The following is an 18,157-nucleotide window of genomic DNA, read 5'->3' as shown; positions in this document are numbered from 1 at the left end:
GCATATGAATAGCTGATTAGTTGTGGTCTTGTCTGTGTGTAATGTGTGTTCTTAGAAATGTATCCGAATGCCATCATTGTTAACGCAGAGGGACAGATTTCCTTCAACTATCCCTATTAGATAGGTGTTCCATCATACACTTCCTAGGGATAGGCACTCCTGGCAGGGACAGGGTGTTCTTCCCTTAGGGACAGCTAGTACACTGTTTTACCATCAAACAAGTGCTCACTTACAATTGATATGCGCACTGTGATAATTTGTTCTCCCAATGAACTGTTATTATTTGTGCTAAAACATAGATCTGGTTAATGGTCAGGGAAGGCATTTGACTTTCCTTGTGTCTTTGAACCTACCCTGTTGTTTGTACCCCTTTTTTACCATAACACTATATCTAACTCTCCTATGATCTGGTTGCTTCTCTGTGTTTTGTGACGCATCTAGCAATATTGTCACTGATCCTCTGGAAGGAAACTTCCCTTATGTGGCCAGGGAAAGGCAGAAGCTAACGACTTTGACCCTGGGGGTGGCTATCTGCTGAAGGACCACGTAGGGGAGGACAAGGAGAGACACGACAAAAACACTGGATCAGAATAATCCTTCAGCTGTATTTCTTAGTGACGCCCATGTGCCTTTGCAACATTCTTGTATGGCTTATTGTAATGTAGACAGAGAATTCCCAGGTTTCCTTAACAAGCAACCTTATTTACATCCCCCACACCTCAATAGTACAGAGATGAGGAAGCGAGATGGAGTAATGAGGATGACCAGAAGCAGCAAGTGCTTGCTTCGCTCTAGTCATTGGAAAATGCTAACCAATGCCGGGTCATTCAAAACTGACACAGCTGAACAAGACAAGTGAGAGACGGAAGCAGCAGCTGAGTCTGACTTTTTCTGATGCTGGGGACACCAGAGGCAAGCCAACTGATGGACGCAGCATGGAGGCTGACGAGAGCGGCATGCAGAGAGGTCGAACTGAGCAAGAGAAGTTTGCTGCATCATTGCCACGGGCAGCTGGAGTGGCCAAATGAAGAGGAAGGCAAAGCGGAAACCAAGCGGCTGAAGGAACGCACTCCCAGTCAGCGAGCCAAGTGCAATGATGACAGTGAGACGCAAAGGACACCAAATCCGCCAGTGATGACCGGTAAGCCAGTGAGAGTGAATGGGATACCGGGGTGCTTTAGGGTGAATATCACGTACCGTTCACAGAGCAAGAGAGCCCACTTAAAGGAAATTGAATAATTGATACAAATATGAACATTGTTAAGAAAGTGTCGGTGACCCAATACATGAAAAGCATTATTTCCTGGATGCAAGAGAGAGCGAATGGAGAACGGAAAAGCCCTCGCAGGATAGTGAACCAGGCAAACAGTGAATCTGGGACTTGCACCCATGAGAGGACATAAAAAGCTCTGGCAGGAGAGTAAACCAGGGGTAGGAAAAAGATTGAAATGCTCATGGGTAAAAATAAACACGCCTTGAAATTGTGGAACAGTGACAATGCGAAAGAGAAGAACCATACCCCTTTTAAGGAAGTAACAAAATTGAAATACCCTGGCAGAAGACTAAACCGAGGATAGGAAAGGGCTTCGAAATGTTGATACAGTGACAGTCAATGGAAATGGGAATAGCCATACTCCTTTGGCAGATAATTGAGATCCAGAGAGTGAGAGCTTGAATATCCAAGGAACTGTGTGAGTGAAAGTAAATCAGGTGAAGAGCTATCCCTTATTTAAGTTGAAGAAGCGTTGAATGGTGAAAACTGAAGGGACAAAAGAGAAAGAGTTATTTTCCTTAAAACTGTGGAATAATATGAAAGGAGAAACAAAGGGAAAGAGCTGTTTCCCTTTGAAACAATTGACATTTTTTTACTTTTTTCGGAAAAAACAAGTAGATAGTGGGGGACCAGAAGAAAGAAAGGGAAAGGAAAGACTCCTTTTCTGGAGGAACTTTATTTTCTTTTCTTTTCTGCACCATAGAACTTTATGTATGAAACTTTGAAAGAAAGCTTCAGGTGTACAGCCTACAGAAAGTCTGTATTTGCACATTATATTAAGGCCATTACGCCATTGTTGATCCCCACGTTGCCTATCAGCGCGTCCTCATTTCCCCCACAAGTCCACCGGCAGGCGGAAGCTGGCCCTCTCCAGGAAGGCCCACAATAGCAAGGCCCCTTCCTGTTTGCCCCCCTAGTCCCATTGCAGCCATGTCGCTCGAGAGGGCAGGAGCCCATCTCGCATCTCACAGCATCTGCTTCTCTACGACGCCAACCTGCTGACACAACGCTGACACGGACTGCAGGGGCAGCCGTGCCCTAGGAGCAGCAGTGCCAGCATCCACAGCACTGCAGGAGCAGTCGCGTGGAAGCGCTCCCCCCTACCATTGAAGGTGAGGTAGCCCATACGCCTCACCACCGACGCGATCCATGCCATGCCACTGGCCTAGCCACCTGTTATTTTCCTTGGCATCTTCCTTATAAATTGGCTGCAGCCATTGTTGATCCCCACGTTGCCTAGCAACGCATCCTCATTTCCCCCAGAAGTCTGCGGCAGGCGGAAGCCGGCCCTCTCCAGGAAGGCCCACAACAGCAAAGCCCCTTCCTGTTTGCCCCTGTTCGCTCCATGGCGCACAATATGAACTGTTTGCGGCTGGATTTACACTACGTGCAACTGTGAAGCTGACTTCACTTTGAAATGCGGGCAAGCTCCACACCATACTGACACCTATGTGAGTACCCTGCTCTTGTTGCCAACCTGACCTGACTTAGTCTTTCTACACAAATGTTCACGTGTCGCCAGACTCACAAGAGCTAACATTCATTGCACCCTTAATTCAATCCACTAGTTTTGGCTCATACTACCATTCTTGCCTGTTCACAAGTGCATGGCTTTGCTTCTATTCTCAAATTTGCGACTCTGCTCACCCAAGATAGAGAATATATACCGCCTGCTCACTGCCTTTGCAACTATCACTGTAATCTTGATCCCATTGCTGTCTATTGGCTCCTGTAGTGCTACCCTGTTGCATTCTAGCCAACTGTGCCTATTTCAAACTTTGATGTTGCCCCATTGCATTTTAGTCAACTGTGCCTATTTCAAACTTTGATGTTGCCCCTTTGCATTTTTAGTCATCAGTGCCTATTTCAAATTTAGATGCTGCCCCTTTGCATTTTTAGTCAACTGTGCCTATTTCAAACTTTGATGTTGCCCCTTTGCATTTTAGTCAACTGTGCCTATTTCAAACTTTGATGTTGCCCCTTTGCATTTTTAGTCATCTGTGCCCATTTCAAATTTAGATGCTGCCCCTTTGCATTTTTAGTCAACTGTGCCTATTTCAAACTTAGATGTTGCCCCTTTGCATTTTAGTCAACTGTGCCTATTTCAAACTTTGATGTTGCCCCTTTGCATTTTTAGTCAGCTGTGCCTATTTCAAACTCAAATGCTGCCCACTTGCACTTGAGTCAACTGTGCCTACTCAAATTTAGATGCTGCCCCGCTGCATTATAGTCAACTGTGCCCACTTCAAACTTGCATGCCAGCATACTTTGTACATATCCTACCTAATATGGTATCTGATCAGCTATTGATGTAGTGCACTAAACGCCAATGTGCCATGTTGTGTCAGATATCTTACATTTGAATTGCCTTAAATCTAGGTGTTACCAGCCAGTAACATTATCTTATCCCAAACTAAGGTGCTTCTCAATGCCTCGCAGCTAATTCGTTACTCGTTATTCCAACCTAGGTGCCATACCAACATACATCGGTCCAACCGATGTTAACCAAACCAATTCCCTGATCACCCAACATTCTTGCCACTACTACTGAGCATGTTAATTACCAATTTGTTTGCATGCATCTTGCTCCTCTTCAACACTGCAGCACGGCCTAGCATGGCTCCTCAGCTACCTAACATGCTATACTCAGCTATGCCTAATACCAGGTCCTCACACCCAGATATAAATGACCCTCAATCACTGCAATTCACCAGTCTCCCTCTTTCTACTATCGATCGGAACCTAGCATTTAGAGCCAGATTAGCCAAAATCTATGAGCCCCTCGCCCGCTCGCTGCCTACCTCACAGAACTCCAAAACTCTTCCTAGCTCTTCCACTAAAAAATCCAACTTCCCCCAAAACTCCAACCCCATACCATCACTCAGCTCCCCCAGCCAGGCTACCCCTGATTCAACACAGGACAAGTGCCACATTACTACCGCTAAAAATACAACCAGCCCCAAAATAAAGAGAGCCTTGATCAACGCCAGATCATTAGTAGCTCACGCTACAGAAATCGCCGACTTGATCCTCAAAGAAGACCTCGACCTTCTTGCCATTACTGAGACCTGGCTACACCCAGCAGCAGGTCCCATGCTTATGTTGGCCGTCACAGATAATTACTCTATCCTGAGACAAGACCGTCCCAATTCCAGAGGAGGAGGTGTTGCCATCATTCACAAATGTAGTCTTACCATGAGACTAGCAACACCTACCAATGTCCTATCATGCGAAACACTCTCAGTTAAAGACCCACTTACCAACACCCAAACTCTCAACATCCATTTGATCTACCGTCCGCCAGGCACCATTGGCACCTTTGACGAAGATATTAACACCATCCTCTCCAGTAACCTTACAAGCTCTACCCAAGTTCTCACCCTAGGCGACTTTAATATGGGTTACAATGATCCTGAAGACCATTCCGCCAGCACTATAGTCAACACTCTTTCGGAACTAGTTTTCACGCAAAGACACTCCAGAGGCAGAACACTCGATTGGGTGGCCGATTACAACTGTCTAGCGAACATTACAAACATCTCACCACTAGCCTGGACCAACCACCACCTGGTCTCATTCCTGCTTTCTACTGACAGACCTCCACCCCCACCCATTATCAGGGCCCCGCCCACCCTCACAAGAAACAAGAAGAATATGACAGCTGAAAGACTCATCCCAAACCTACTCCCTACACTCAACACACTCCCAGACAATCTGGACCCAGAGACCATGGTTGAAGAATATAATAAGATCATGGCCACCTCACTAGACCTAATCGCCCCCCTTAAACTGAGACCAAGCAAACCGAACACACACCTAAACAAATGGTACACACCATTCCTTAAAAATTTAAGGCAGCAAAAAAGGAACTGTTAGGCCACTTGGAAAAAATCCCCCTCAGCCGCAAATAAACTCAAACTCTCCAAATTAGCCACACTTTACAAAAAAGAAATTTACCTGGCTAAACGAACCTCCTATGACTCTCGCATATCCCATGCAAAATCAAACATGATGGAATTATTCTCTATCCTTAAAGAAGTAGAAACCCCCATAGTACCTCCTGACACCTGTACCAAAGACAAAAACTGGTGCTCAGAAATCCAAAGCGCCCTAGCAAACAAAATTGCAACCCTCCAAAGTAAAATCGCCTGTAAAAAAGTATCCCTTAATGACACTCTCCCTTCAAAAACACCAGATAAGCCCATGCTTACAGATCTCACTCGCTTCAACTTCTCTAAAGTCACGATTCTCGAAGTAGAAAAAATCATCTTGTCTCTGAAACCTTCCAACTGTCAGGGAGACCTGTGCCCGGCACAGCTCATCAAGGATGCCGCCCGAGACCTCTCCTCCTTCATCACAAAACTAATTAATGCCTCCTTCACCACTGGCTCCATCCCCACCAATCTGAAACAATCCTGGGTACTTCCACTATTAAACAAACCCACACTTGACCCAGCCACACCCACTAATTACAGACCTATAACGATTGTTCCCTTTCTACTTAAAATCCTGGACAAGGTTGCCTATGTACAAATTCAGAAGTACATGGAAGAACACCCTCTACTGGGTTCCAGACAATCAGGGTTCCGCCCTCAACATGGGACTGAAACTGCTCTCATTGACTTGACAGCTCAGATTGATATGCTTAGAGACAACGGCCAAGTTGCCCTACTCCTCCTCCTCCTCGATCTGTCTGCAGCTTTCGACCTGGTCGATCACTCTGTCCTTTGCCCAGATCTCCATACATCAGCTCATTTCTCTACTGAGGCCATCACTTGGATTACCTCTTTTCTCAACGGTAGAACCATCAGGGTCTTCTCACCCACCGCAGCGGCAGACCCCATACCAATCACTTGTGGCATCCCACAGGGCTCCTGTGTCTCCCCCACATTGTACAATATATTTACCATGCCCCTTTTTGATGATTTGGATCATCTCGGTATCACCTACACTAACTATGCAGATGATACCCAGATCCTCCTTCCGCTTTCTGGAGATTATGGAAAGAATTTGGCCTTGCTAAATAGGGTGGACATCATCATCCAGGCATGGATGGCCATACATGATGATAAAACGGAACTTATCATCCTAGGCACTACGTCCAGCTTAAAGAAACTTGGCCCTGCCTACAACTCTTTCATGATCGATGGTAACAACATCAGGGTTGGACAAGAGGTCAAAACTTTGGGTTTTTACCTGGACTCTAATTTCTCCTTCAGAAGACAGGTGAGCTCCCTAGCTTCATCCATGGCCTATACGTTTAAATTAATCTGCACTGCTAAACCATTTCTATCTGACACCAGCTGTCTTACTCTCGCTAGAGCCCATATACTGTCCCGCTGGACTATTGTAACACCCTCTATCTGGGATCCTCCAAGGCTACCACCAGCGAACTACAAACTCTTCAAAATAACGCTCTCAGAGCGGCTTTGGGCATCTCCAGAAGAGATCACATCTCAGGACTCAGTCAACAGAACAACTGGCTTTCCATCAATGACAACATTCTCTTAAAAACTGCATCGCTCACTCACAAATCCCTCAATAACGCTGCCCCTACTTACCTGATAAATAGATTCCATAGACAGTCCTCCCTGAGACCTACCAGAACTGCCTACAAAGACTGCCTCTCTGTCCCTAACTTTAAACGTGCCACCATAGGGGGCAACAGCTTCCCAGTGAAAGCAGCCAAACTGTGGAACTCCTTACCGCCTAATCTCAGAGTAGACCTGCCCTACCATAACTTCCGATCCAAGGTAGTTTCATGGCTGAAAACGTAGGCCGTCAAAGATATTCCACTGCCAGGCTGTCCCCTTCTCATGCTATCCGCACACAATGGAACCACGTGTGCCCGCTTGTTTATATGTACATAATATCCATAGACTTCATTGTTGATATGTATATAATATTGGTGTAACTTACTGTTCTCTTTGTATACCCTATGACTTGGAACCAAGCTTTGAAATTTCTTGTAAAGGCTGCGCCCTGATACCCTCGGGTACGCTCGCACATTATGAATAATAAAAACAAAGAAACAAACAAAGAAACAAACAAACAAACAAACAAGCAGGGAAACCCCTCATAGACTTAGGGGCAGGTAGGATTTCCCACACCCCATTTGACAATAAAAGTCTTGTTTGAATCTAAAACATATTACTGTGTCCGAGTCTTACTCTTGATCCCTTACAGTCTCTATGCTAAATTACATCCACTTTACATATATCGACCACACCTTGCAAGCACAGCAGAGCCACACTCCCAAAACAAAAAAATCAAGTAGTCATCTGGCATTCAACCAGAGCATAGGAGGAGCAGGATAAGAGTCTGAAATGTCCAACTTTCATCTGAACCAAAAATGAAGATGATTCTTTTAAACCCAATCTGAAAGATTTAATAAGAAATACAGAAATTCTAGCTTATATGCCTTAAGTAAGTAGATTTGGGAATTTTGCATCTAGTTTAGAAAGCTGATTAATGTGTAAAACTGTGTAAAGGTTTACAAATTCTAAATACAAAAGGACCGTATGTTCAAGAAGAGAAGAAACAGGACTTTGGATTCTTGGAAACTACTCTTTGGTAAAAAAAAAAAAAAGTGCAAATGAGTTTGTTTTTTGCAGTGCTACCCATGAAATTCTAATTCTGGTCCTGAGAGATGAGAAGATAACCAAGTATTAACCTGGTATTTGGTGCCAAGTGTACATATTCTTAATGACTGTAAACTCATAATTTTCACTTCTTACCTGTCCGGCTCTTGAGGGCATCATAAGCTTCAAGCTCCAAAGGGATAACCATACTTTCAAATCTTCCCAAATCAGTCGATGTAAGGAGACTTCTACAATCAAAAAATGCATACGTTTCACCGTCACACAACCATGATAATAAATTCAGAATTCGATATTTTTGCAATCAGCCGTTATGCAAGATGAGGTTTCTTCAACAGAATATTTTCAGGAAATACATGCACAAACTTTAGTTAAACCTGCTTAATTTGTTTTCAGCTTTTTCTATTATTGTAACACGAAAAGAAAAGCAGAGAATATTTTGTGATTTTGCCAAAATGTCATGCTTATGATATGATGTGACATTTATAACATGCCTATACATAAGTGTTTCAAGGCACGATGAGGCAAGGGAGGGGAGACAGAGGGAAGACAGACAACGATCTTACTAGGCCAGGTGTCATTCAGATCGTGCAAGTACAAGGGAAGGGGGAAAAAGAAAAGTGCGGGGGGGAAGAGGGAAAGTAAAGTACATAGGATAATAAATAATCACATAAAATAGAGAAAGGCCAGCTGGTGGCAAGTGCAGGGTGAGTGCAGACATAAGTGCTGGTCTGGGCACTGTAGGGATGCAGAAAACAGTCCCCAGGTGCAGGGGTTGCCAGGGAGGCAGCGCAAGTGTGCAACTGGCAGGGCTAGGGCCCGAGTCCAGATGGGTGGCCAGGTTACCCGTGCAGTCTCATTGTTGGCCAGGACTTCAGCAGGGGAGAGGGGGGGAGAAAGCAGAAGCAAAGGGGAAGATTTTTAGGTGCTTCCGGAACCAAAGATTATAGGATATGGTTATAGGAAAGTATTTGTTCCACAAATCGCAGTCAGTGATTTAGGTCGGATTTTAAAGTACAAAGCTCAGAATCTAATTGCGCTAGCTCAGTCTTTTGACATTCCAAGTTAGACAAGGTCAGTGATAGATGTGAGATGTGTAATTGCAACACCAAATATTGGCTGTGTTTGAAGACCGGGTCTACTGTATGATGTAAAATATTTAAATACTTAAATAAAGTATTTAAGTATTTAAAATACTTCTGGTTGAACACACCCATTAATTTAAATGAAGTTATTATATAATTAGTCATTGTAGGTGTTGTAAATGTAGCAGGGAAAGTTATGCATCCGGTTAAATCACTCTGAAAAAGGAAATCCATGCTTTAGGGAATAAATACCATACATTGATTTACTTGGCACCATGTGCTTCGCTCTAGCAATGCCATCTCCTTAAACTTTTCTTTGTCACCTATTTGCTGATGGGACACATATCATGTTTTACTTTTCCCTTCTCTCCACACATTTTCAGCATTTTAAGAAGTGAATCACTGCTTCACTGTTTATCACACTGGATGACACTGAATTCCTTTATGAACAAACCATAAATGTTATCCTGCAATCATTTGAAATTACCTATCTTGATAACCTCAACAACAGCTGTTGCCCGAATCAAATCAATGAATCCTTGTAAATGCACCTTCTACTCAACGCTAAAGTCCTCAGCAAGTGGCACTACTATAAAAGGTCCGTATGAGCTTCCCACACTTCTGCTTGCTCTGTAAAAAGTGCGGATGGAGAGTAAAGTACGGCACAGCTGAGAGACAAAGCTAAGGGATGTGGAAGAGAAAAGAGAGCTACACAGCTTAGAAAAATAACTAGAAGAAGCTCTGGAGAGTGAGGGGCATGCAGATAGGTGATTGAAGAGTGAGAAGTGTACACATGGGTGATAAAAGTAGTGGAGAGACAACGACTGAACAAGAGAAGTGGGTAGAGGAAATAATATTACTCAAACATGGATGGGAAGGACACAGAAAACAATTATGTGAAGGTTTTGGAGTATGAAGAAAGGAAGAAAGCAGCTTAGGAGGAATTCAGAAGAGGGACGCACGAGGAAATAGAGCACAATACAAGGAGAGAGAAAGAGAGGGAACAGAGCGAAGCACAGAAAACACAGAGAGAGGAACAGGAAAGGCAAAGAAGGCAAAGGGAGATCAGTGACTCTATTATTGCAAATGTGATCGCAGACAAGGAAAGGGATGAGTATGCAAGGGGATTAAACAAGAAAAAAGAATGACTAGAGAAAAGGAAGAAATTGAGCAGGGGAGAAAGAAGGTGAGCGGAAGTGTGAGCAGAAATAGAATGCTACAAATCGTACGGGAAGGAAATGGGACAGAAACCCCAGAGAACAGAAGCAGTAACGTGTTGTCGGAAGTAATGAGTCGAACATATGTAAGGGAACCCCTTAATAGGGTGAGTTTCGATCTTATAATTGAGGATGATAGAAGCAGAGTAAGTGACAGGGAGACAGAGTGGCAAGACGATGATGACGATAATGGGGAGGAAGAGGCGGCACAAGCCCCACATCAGTATTCCCGATAAATGTAGACCACAGAGAGCCATATTTAATGCAAGACTTGCCAGCATGCCAGCAATACCGCAAAAGAGGCAGTGCTTAACTGTGTCCATGAGCCAAAAGGGAGTAATGCAATTCCTGCTGCTCCCGAGCGATTGAAGAGACTGCCCCATTATATGCCATGGAACCAAACTGACAAAAAATAATTGATGGTTAAGTTGCCATCACTCACAGCAGGGGCGGGTAAGTGTATCTACTGAATGGAGTGAGAGACAGCTGGGATAGCGCTACCTATATGTGACATGAAAACCCTAATTGCGGCCATATTAGGGAACAGGCAGAGGATGTTTGGAAAAGGGCGGGTATGCCATTGTGACAAAGCAGAATGCTACCAAATATGATGGATCGGCATTCAATAACTGCAGAGCCAATGTATGGAAGGCACTGAGGGTGCTATTTCCAGACCAATCTGACATGAGCACCATAATGACTAGGAAGATGGGGCCTATCGAGGACCCCGCTGCCTATATTCAAGACATTTCATAATTAATGTGTGGAACGTAGCTTGTTTGGAATATTTCCAGTTAAAAATATTGAAGTTAGATGCTGCCTGAGTTATATAAAATATCTCCTGGCCTAAGGCTATTGATCCATGAACTTTATGGTGTAAAGGGTTTATGCAGTTGTTTGACTGCTCCTTATCATTATTGCTCTTTAATGAGGCGACCATCTCGTTGGGGCCCACTCCCTAACTCTCACTATGAGGGAGACCCATGGGCAGTTGAATAGGAGGCACAAAGTGATTAACATTATTCCGAGTCAATGCTTGCGAGCGGTGATCTAAATATGCATCAACCGCCTTCTTTATGTCACTTATTGAATGAACAAGAATGTTATCTTTGAGATTGCTCAAATTGGTTGCCAGCCTTGAACGGTACATTAGCAGTCAGGAACATCATGGAGCTTCTTTGTTTATCCATGTCAATTGCCTGTAACAAGTCATTCAGGGTCTCGTGGGACATGTCAAGCTCTTGTGTCAGTGGCTGTGGTAGCAAAGGGGGAGATGACATACAGGGACCACCATAGGCCCTTTTTGTGTATGGCTTGTTGGCCGAGCAGTATTATCCAGTACTACCGCCAAGGACACTTTCTCCCAATCCCTGTTCTTAGCAGTTGAAATGGCACGAAAAGTGTCAGTTATCGTGTTTTGGGAATTTTTTTGGGGCAGCTTAATGTTCTTTGTTTTTTTATTCGTAGGAGCTGTAGTTTGTTTCAACTTTGTTTTAGGGATTGGGGTAAACCTTTCTTATCAATTGTTATTGGTAGCTCATTTAACTTTGTACCCCGTACAGGAGAAGAGTCAATGACCACCACTTGGTCTACACTCTCCCACGAGTCATTGCCTGGGTGATTTCGATCTCTCATTGCCATCTCTGTCACTGGCCGAATAATCTGTTCAAATAATGGAAGTGGAAAAGAGTTGGTTTTAAGAGTTGTATTAGTGACACATGATGCTGCACTTTGGGAGATATAACAGCAGCAAGACTCCTGGTGTCATTCTGCTTTGGAGGAAGATTCAATGACCCGTGGTGAGCCAGTATACAAGTTGGTCACTTTGGGAGCACTGATGCACCACTTTAATATCCAGGGACTCAAACAATTTAAATAGACTCAAACTTGTGCTATTAATGGCTGAAAGAGTGACTTATACTATAGATGAGCCATTAGGGACCTTAGGTCTCACAGGCGATGGTAGTTGCCTACGCGGGGAGGGCTGAGCATACGAAACAGAGGCAGACTGGATTGAAGAGTCCAGTGAGTATTTGACCTTGTGTGCCACCTGCTCACTATATATTGAAATAGGGGACTTGCACTGGCTTGCAAATATCGATATATCTAAAGTATTATCCGATACTCTCGAGCCAGGCGAGTTCACTCCATCCAGCGTCCCCGTACTAGGAGGTACCCCTGCCATCTCGGTCACCGTCGAGTGCAGCATAGTGTTATCTGAAAGAAAGTTTTGACTCGGCGTCTCGGTCATGGAATACATGCGCTTAGTCGATTGTCTTGCACGCGACCACTGGTAGTAGGTTTGCGAATGCAATTTCGCCATTGTGATCAATGTTAGAAATTGTCCAGACTTATCCCTTACTACCAGAAGAGATATTTGGTTGATCGCTGTAGCATTCGAACCACGTGGCTTTTGTAAAGGCAACCGGTGTAAGCATTATGCTTTGGTGGGATATATGGCTGGATTTTACACCCGTCAAGTTTGCCATACGTGTTTGCGCATCAAGATGTGCCAGCATACATGATTTTAATGAATAAAATAAATGTTACTTGGTTTGTATCAGCACTCGCCCTCTATACTCCCAACTTAGATGATAATCAAATGAAGGAATCCAACAAACCAAATGATATACACGTTACCCGCTACGCCGCTGCCCAGCGGCAAAGCGGCCAAGCGGTACTTCAGAAAGGTACTTGCTGACAGGAGCGCGGGCGCAGGAGCGTGGGTGTTCTGATGATGGAGCCATAACAGTGTGAGTGCCAAACAGGGGGCGTACATAAAACAGTCCCAAACACACCTGCAAACACAAAACACGAATGTCAGCACTTGTAGTATCTTAAAAAAGTGTCCCATCTTTAGTCCAATATAGAATTCACCTCCTGTAGTGAAGCTGAATAGAACACGAACAAAGTCCACATCATTCATAGCAGAACAGCGTTCTCAAGCAGACAAGCAGTACTTCAGAAAGGTACTTGCTGACAGGAGCATGCGCGCAGGAGCGCGGGTGTTCTGATGATGTAGGCACGGCAGTGGGAGTGCCAAACCGGGGGCATGCCTAACATAGTCCCAAACACGCCTCCTGTAGTGAAGCTGAATAGAACACGAACAAAGTCCACATCGTTCATAGCAGAGCAGCTTTCTCAAGCAGACAAGCAGTACTAAATGGACAATACGAAAAGAAAGAAAAGGTCAGTGAGTAGAGTGAAAAGAGATAACTATTTCTAATCAGCATCAATGGACGATTTGCCACCTGAGCACCGGCTATTCAGTAGGACAGAAATGTTTTTCGTGTCAGTAGTTCCAGCTGTACAGATATACGCAAACACGAAATGGCTGCAGATTACGAGATGGGAGCTGATGCAGACACACTCAACGGTAAATGGCTTCAATGCGATAAAAGAATCACTCCGAGCAGTAAGGTTGATTGCTCTCTGAAACAGATATGTTCTAGACATTCTCAAAGCAATGGAAGGAGGAGTTTGCTCCAAGATCGCGAGTTCCTGTTGCATGTTCATGGCCGCAAATGACAGAGAAAAAGGCACATTGACAGAAGCGGAACAGGATTGTTGAAAATGCACGCCAAAATGGAGGAGGAAGCTAAAGGAACAGGAAAAGATCAGAGCTGGCTGTCATACATATTTTCCTTGATGCCAACGTGCTCGGAAGATGGACTGAAAGTACTACTAGGAGCACTGATCCTAGCACTAGTAGGACTGTGTTTGATCAAAATCTGCATTAAACAATGTGGCAAAATGACTGAGAAAACAATAGGAATGAATGTGGTAGATATAAATGTTGAAGAGAACAAGGGCAAGCTAGTAGAAGAGAGAAATAACCTGAGGGCAAAGATAAAGCAGTGCCCACTGTTCCTGACTGAGATGATAACATTTGATAATCCCTTTGACAACAAATACTGTGTGAAATGGGTATGAAATGGGTATGGTGCAACTCAGAAGGAGACTGCAGTTACATCACATGGAGTTTCGATGATCATGCAAACTACTACGGACATCTTGGGGGAGTGACGAAGATATGGCTACCAAAAGCAACAGTGACTAAGTGTGGTGGTTTGGTCGACAAGTCGACTACAGGTGGGACTGAAGAGAGGGTCCCTGGATTGCCCCTCCTCATCCCCATGAACATGTTAGCCCGAAGAGTCAAGAACACAAGATGCACATATGCACATATGCGAACAGATGTTCTCTCAGACAACCATTCAAACCTTATCCAGTCAAAGTCTTTATGAATACAGGTGCCACAACACTGATCATGGATCCAAACACCTCACTGGATCAAATTGACTAATAACGGAAATCTGTTGTGCCGACCTCATTAGTGACACCACGACATAGCAACGTTAGTCATCAAGCAAACTCTCACTCATGCACAAAGTTACATGGACACACACGTGCACACACGAAGAACATGCTTACACAGTTCTGCAGATAGAGGACAGATACATCTACATACTGTCGAAAGCCTATATTATTTCTCTCAGTAGCCAAACGCACAACCACAGATCACAAGGCTAAAAAGAGATGCAGAGCAAGCTTGCAGACACTTATTACAACTAACCCTATGGAACTACAGGGTAATATAAAGAGCCTGCAAGAGCCAAATACTACTAACATATAAGAAACATAGCATAGTATAGATATATAGAGATCATAGTATAACTGTAGTGAGGATACATGAGGCCACATGAGAAAAGCAGAATTAGGCTGCATGAAGTAGCAGGCCAGGGATCGCAGCCAAGGTCAGCGATGAGTAGAACATTCCTGGGCCTCAGAGACAAGGAGCAACATGCAAAATACTAGCATAAATCCTCACAAATTGCAGCCAAGAGAGCTCGATTTTGCTGCCCTCACCCACGTGGTGCGGCCGAGCCAGACAATCGTCATTCAACTGCGGTGGGAAGGTGAGCAGTTCCCAGCAAAACAGACACCAATGTTGCAACCCTGTGGGCACCGCAAAGGCAAAAGTGGCAATACTGATGCTTACATTGGGAACACAGTCTTTTTCATCACCTTGAAAAGGTGCACTGAGCGCTGAGAACAGAGCTGGGTCTCAGGCCTGGGGAGATATGCTCCAGCCAATCCATGGGCAAGGGACAATGGTAATCCTGCGACCCTGTACCAATGTAATAGATAGTTTTTGGGGAAGGGCTAGACAAGCCACCTGACTTTTGAGGGGCAATAAAATAATCTCTATAGGTGCTGTCTATAGGCACTACCACTCCAATTACCCAATCCTGTACCCTCGTAGGTTTTTGGGGAAGAGCCCCATGTTGTGACACAGCAACTGAACAATATTACCTGGCACGGGCTCAGGGGCGGTGATTTCAGGAAATTCTCAATGTCCTGTATGATCCCTGTCTGTTTGTGTAATAAATGACAGTTCTAACTTGCCCTTGGCTAAATCCTCTGTCTGTGTACTGGGGGAGGGGGTTTGTTGGGCCCTGGGAGATTGAACGGTGAGCTTGTAGTGTGAACCCCAGTCCCTCTGGTAAACCGAGCCAACATCCCCTCAATGCACTAAACTCCCCACCCACGCATCTCCCATTCCAATCCACCAGAACAACTGAAGACCATGCAAATATAAGGCATATCTGGTTATGACATTGTGGTCTCTGTAAATAATTATACTGGCCAATACCTTTTGATCTAATTCTCTTGTCAGCTTGGTTTCTAGTGAACTTCTGGTAAGGGCCACCACTGTATTCACTGTCTATGACTAAGTGTCACCCAAAACAAACCATTTGTTCTCAGGCCCAGCAAAAGCGTTTGTCTTCCCTGGAAAAGGTTTGCCACCTTCCAGGAAGACAGGAACTGCCCCCATGGGACATGGTTTTGGCCTGTGCTTCAATGGACAGGCTCTGCAAGGCCAAAGGAAATCACACCAGGGTGGTATTTAACAAAGACTATTTGATGCAGACGTACAGGCATAGTTAATTAGTCAGGAGAAGGGCACCAGTCCACAGAAGGGTCCCACCATATTGGATTCTCGCAGGGCTCCTACATTTCCTATACTCCCTCCCCGCTTCTTGCAGACCACGCACTCTGAGTATGACATCACCAGGCAGGAGACTCTGAAACAACAACCAGGATTGGACCTGGAACTTTGTTGGGGGTACAGTCTGCTCCAAAGTTCTCTTCCACCATAGAGGTTACGACAAAGACTGCCAAGAAAGGTACAAGCCGTTCCCCACAATTATCCCAGAGGAACATTTGGGGTGATCTGCTGGCTGGACATGTGATACACTGCAAGCTGAAACCACTAGTCACCTGGTACTGCTGGCTGCTCACTGAAGGTGATGCACCCTGCAAGTGCACTCTGAAAAGCTTCCAGGCTGGAAACTGCAGATGAAGGACCTTGCCCATGGAGACCTTGGACGGGCTTCTCTAAGCAACCAAAAGTCAAGAACCGTTTGTGCAGTTTGATCTGGCTCAACCTCTTCAAACTGATTTTCAAGCTGCTGCAAGCAACTAGAGCCTTTTTGTACACTCACTGCATGCGATCAGTCTTTGATACATCTTGAGGCCGTCTGCACCCAGTTGGCATGATGACTCACCCATCTTGACACAACTCAAACCGCTAGAAGCAATTGCCACAACCCATCTAGACAGCGCCTCGACCTAGTGGAAGCCATCAATTTGCTTGCCTTGATACTAACATAAATCTGCTAGTAACATCATCTCAACCCATCTGACCTGCTGGAAGCTGCCGAATTGACTAGTCTTGATGCCGGCTTAACTGTGGAAAAGCAGCTAGAAGCCTAGCTCGTCGCTGTTGAGCCCTGGGAACAAGCAATATAGGTTTTGTAAGGACTTCTATCCCTTAGGCCTGCCTTAGAGGGGCCTAGTAACTGGTAAGACCCAACTATCTACCTTTTAAAAACAGACTATCAGTGAACATGATATTGGTGCTAAAATGATTGCCTGTATTGCATCCCTGTCTTCAGACCCAGGGTGCACTGTTTCATTACAAGTCTGCATATTCCATCTCTTCTCTTACAGAGACGGGTTATAGTGTCTATTAGTGCTGTGTGTATTTTTAGTTTAATTAAAGTATCCTATTTTTATAGAACATTGTTTGGGCATTCTTTACTATGATATCACAGTATTATTGTTGCTTCTGTGCTTGTAAATCCTTCCTGAGTTTAACCCTTTTATCATCCCTGTACCCCTGAGACTAGCAGTAATTTCATCACATAAAGAAAATTTGCATTCTCAGTGGACAATCTAAAATCCTTTATACAGGACCTGAACATTTGCACCTTTTCACACACTCACATTAGCATCTAGATGAACTGTTCCCCCCATTGCAGCATTTCTTTCTGTAGTTTAACTCTTGTAATGTAATGTATGAATCGTTCCCTAGTTTAATTGTTGGCCCGCTGTATGACGTGCTTGCCCCTGTTGAATTGTTTGCCCTAGTTTAAACTTCTGGAGTGGGCAGAGCCTACAATGATTTCTTATGGGAATTCAGGGCCAACATACTCACCCTTAGCACTTAAGGGGTTAGTAGTATTTTGCTCCTTAGCATTTTACATTAACTGTTTCCCCATTGTATAAATAGTTTGACCTAATATAATTACGGCCCTACTGTATTTTGCTCCTTGGCATCCTAGGTTAACTGTTGCCACACCGTACTCTGGAGGAGTGAACAATATGACTTCCTGTTGAAGATCCTGTGTCACTGGAAGAGGACTGCCAACCCTAACTGAATCAACGGGGGAGCTGAAGGAGGCACAAGGAGAATGGGTATACAGTACCGTTTGCTGACTACCGAGAGGGTACAGAAATCCTCCTTCTCCTTAATACTGTATGATCTAGTTTAATTGTTGGCCTACTGTATTTTGCTACTTAGCATACTGGATAGTTTGCTCAGGGTATGCATTGTTTTACCCACCAATCACATTCAAACATACTGGCCCTCATTCCGAGTATGGTGGTAGTCATGGCGCTATTTGCGCCATGACT

The 18,157-nt window shown here is 44.4% G+C and overlaps 1 protein-coding gene across 3 annotated transcripts in view; it reads right to left on the bottom strand.

Moving 5' to 3' along the window:
* Nucleotides 1–18,157, bottom strand: part of PDZD7 (PDZ domain containing 7) — a 769,522-nt gene that overhangs the window by 160,334 nt on the left and 591,031 nt on the right. For all 3 annotated transcript variants that reach the window (XM_069611658.1, XM_069611656.1, XM_069611657.1), the window contains one exon: nucleotides 8,011–8,102. In XM_069611658.1, coding sequence (XP_069467759.1) covers nucleotides 8,011–8,102 — 92 coding nt within the window. The remainder of the gene's footprint in view (nucleotides 1–8,010; nucleotides 8,103–18,157) is intronic.

Source organism: Ambystoma mexicanum, chromosome 8, assembly GCF_040938575.1.
Source record: "Ambystoma mexicanum isolate Mex_15411 chromosome 8, UKY_AmexF1_1, whole genome shotgun sequence".
NCBI lineage: Eukaryota > Metazoa > Chordata > Amphibia > Caudata > Ambystomatidae > Ambystoma > Ambystoma mexicanum.
Note: the sequence above shows the minus strand (reverse complement) of the source record. Positions and strands in the feature narration are given on the sequence as shown.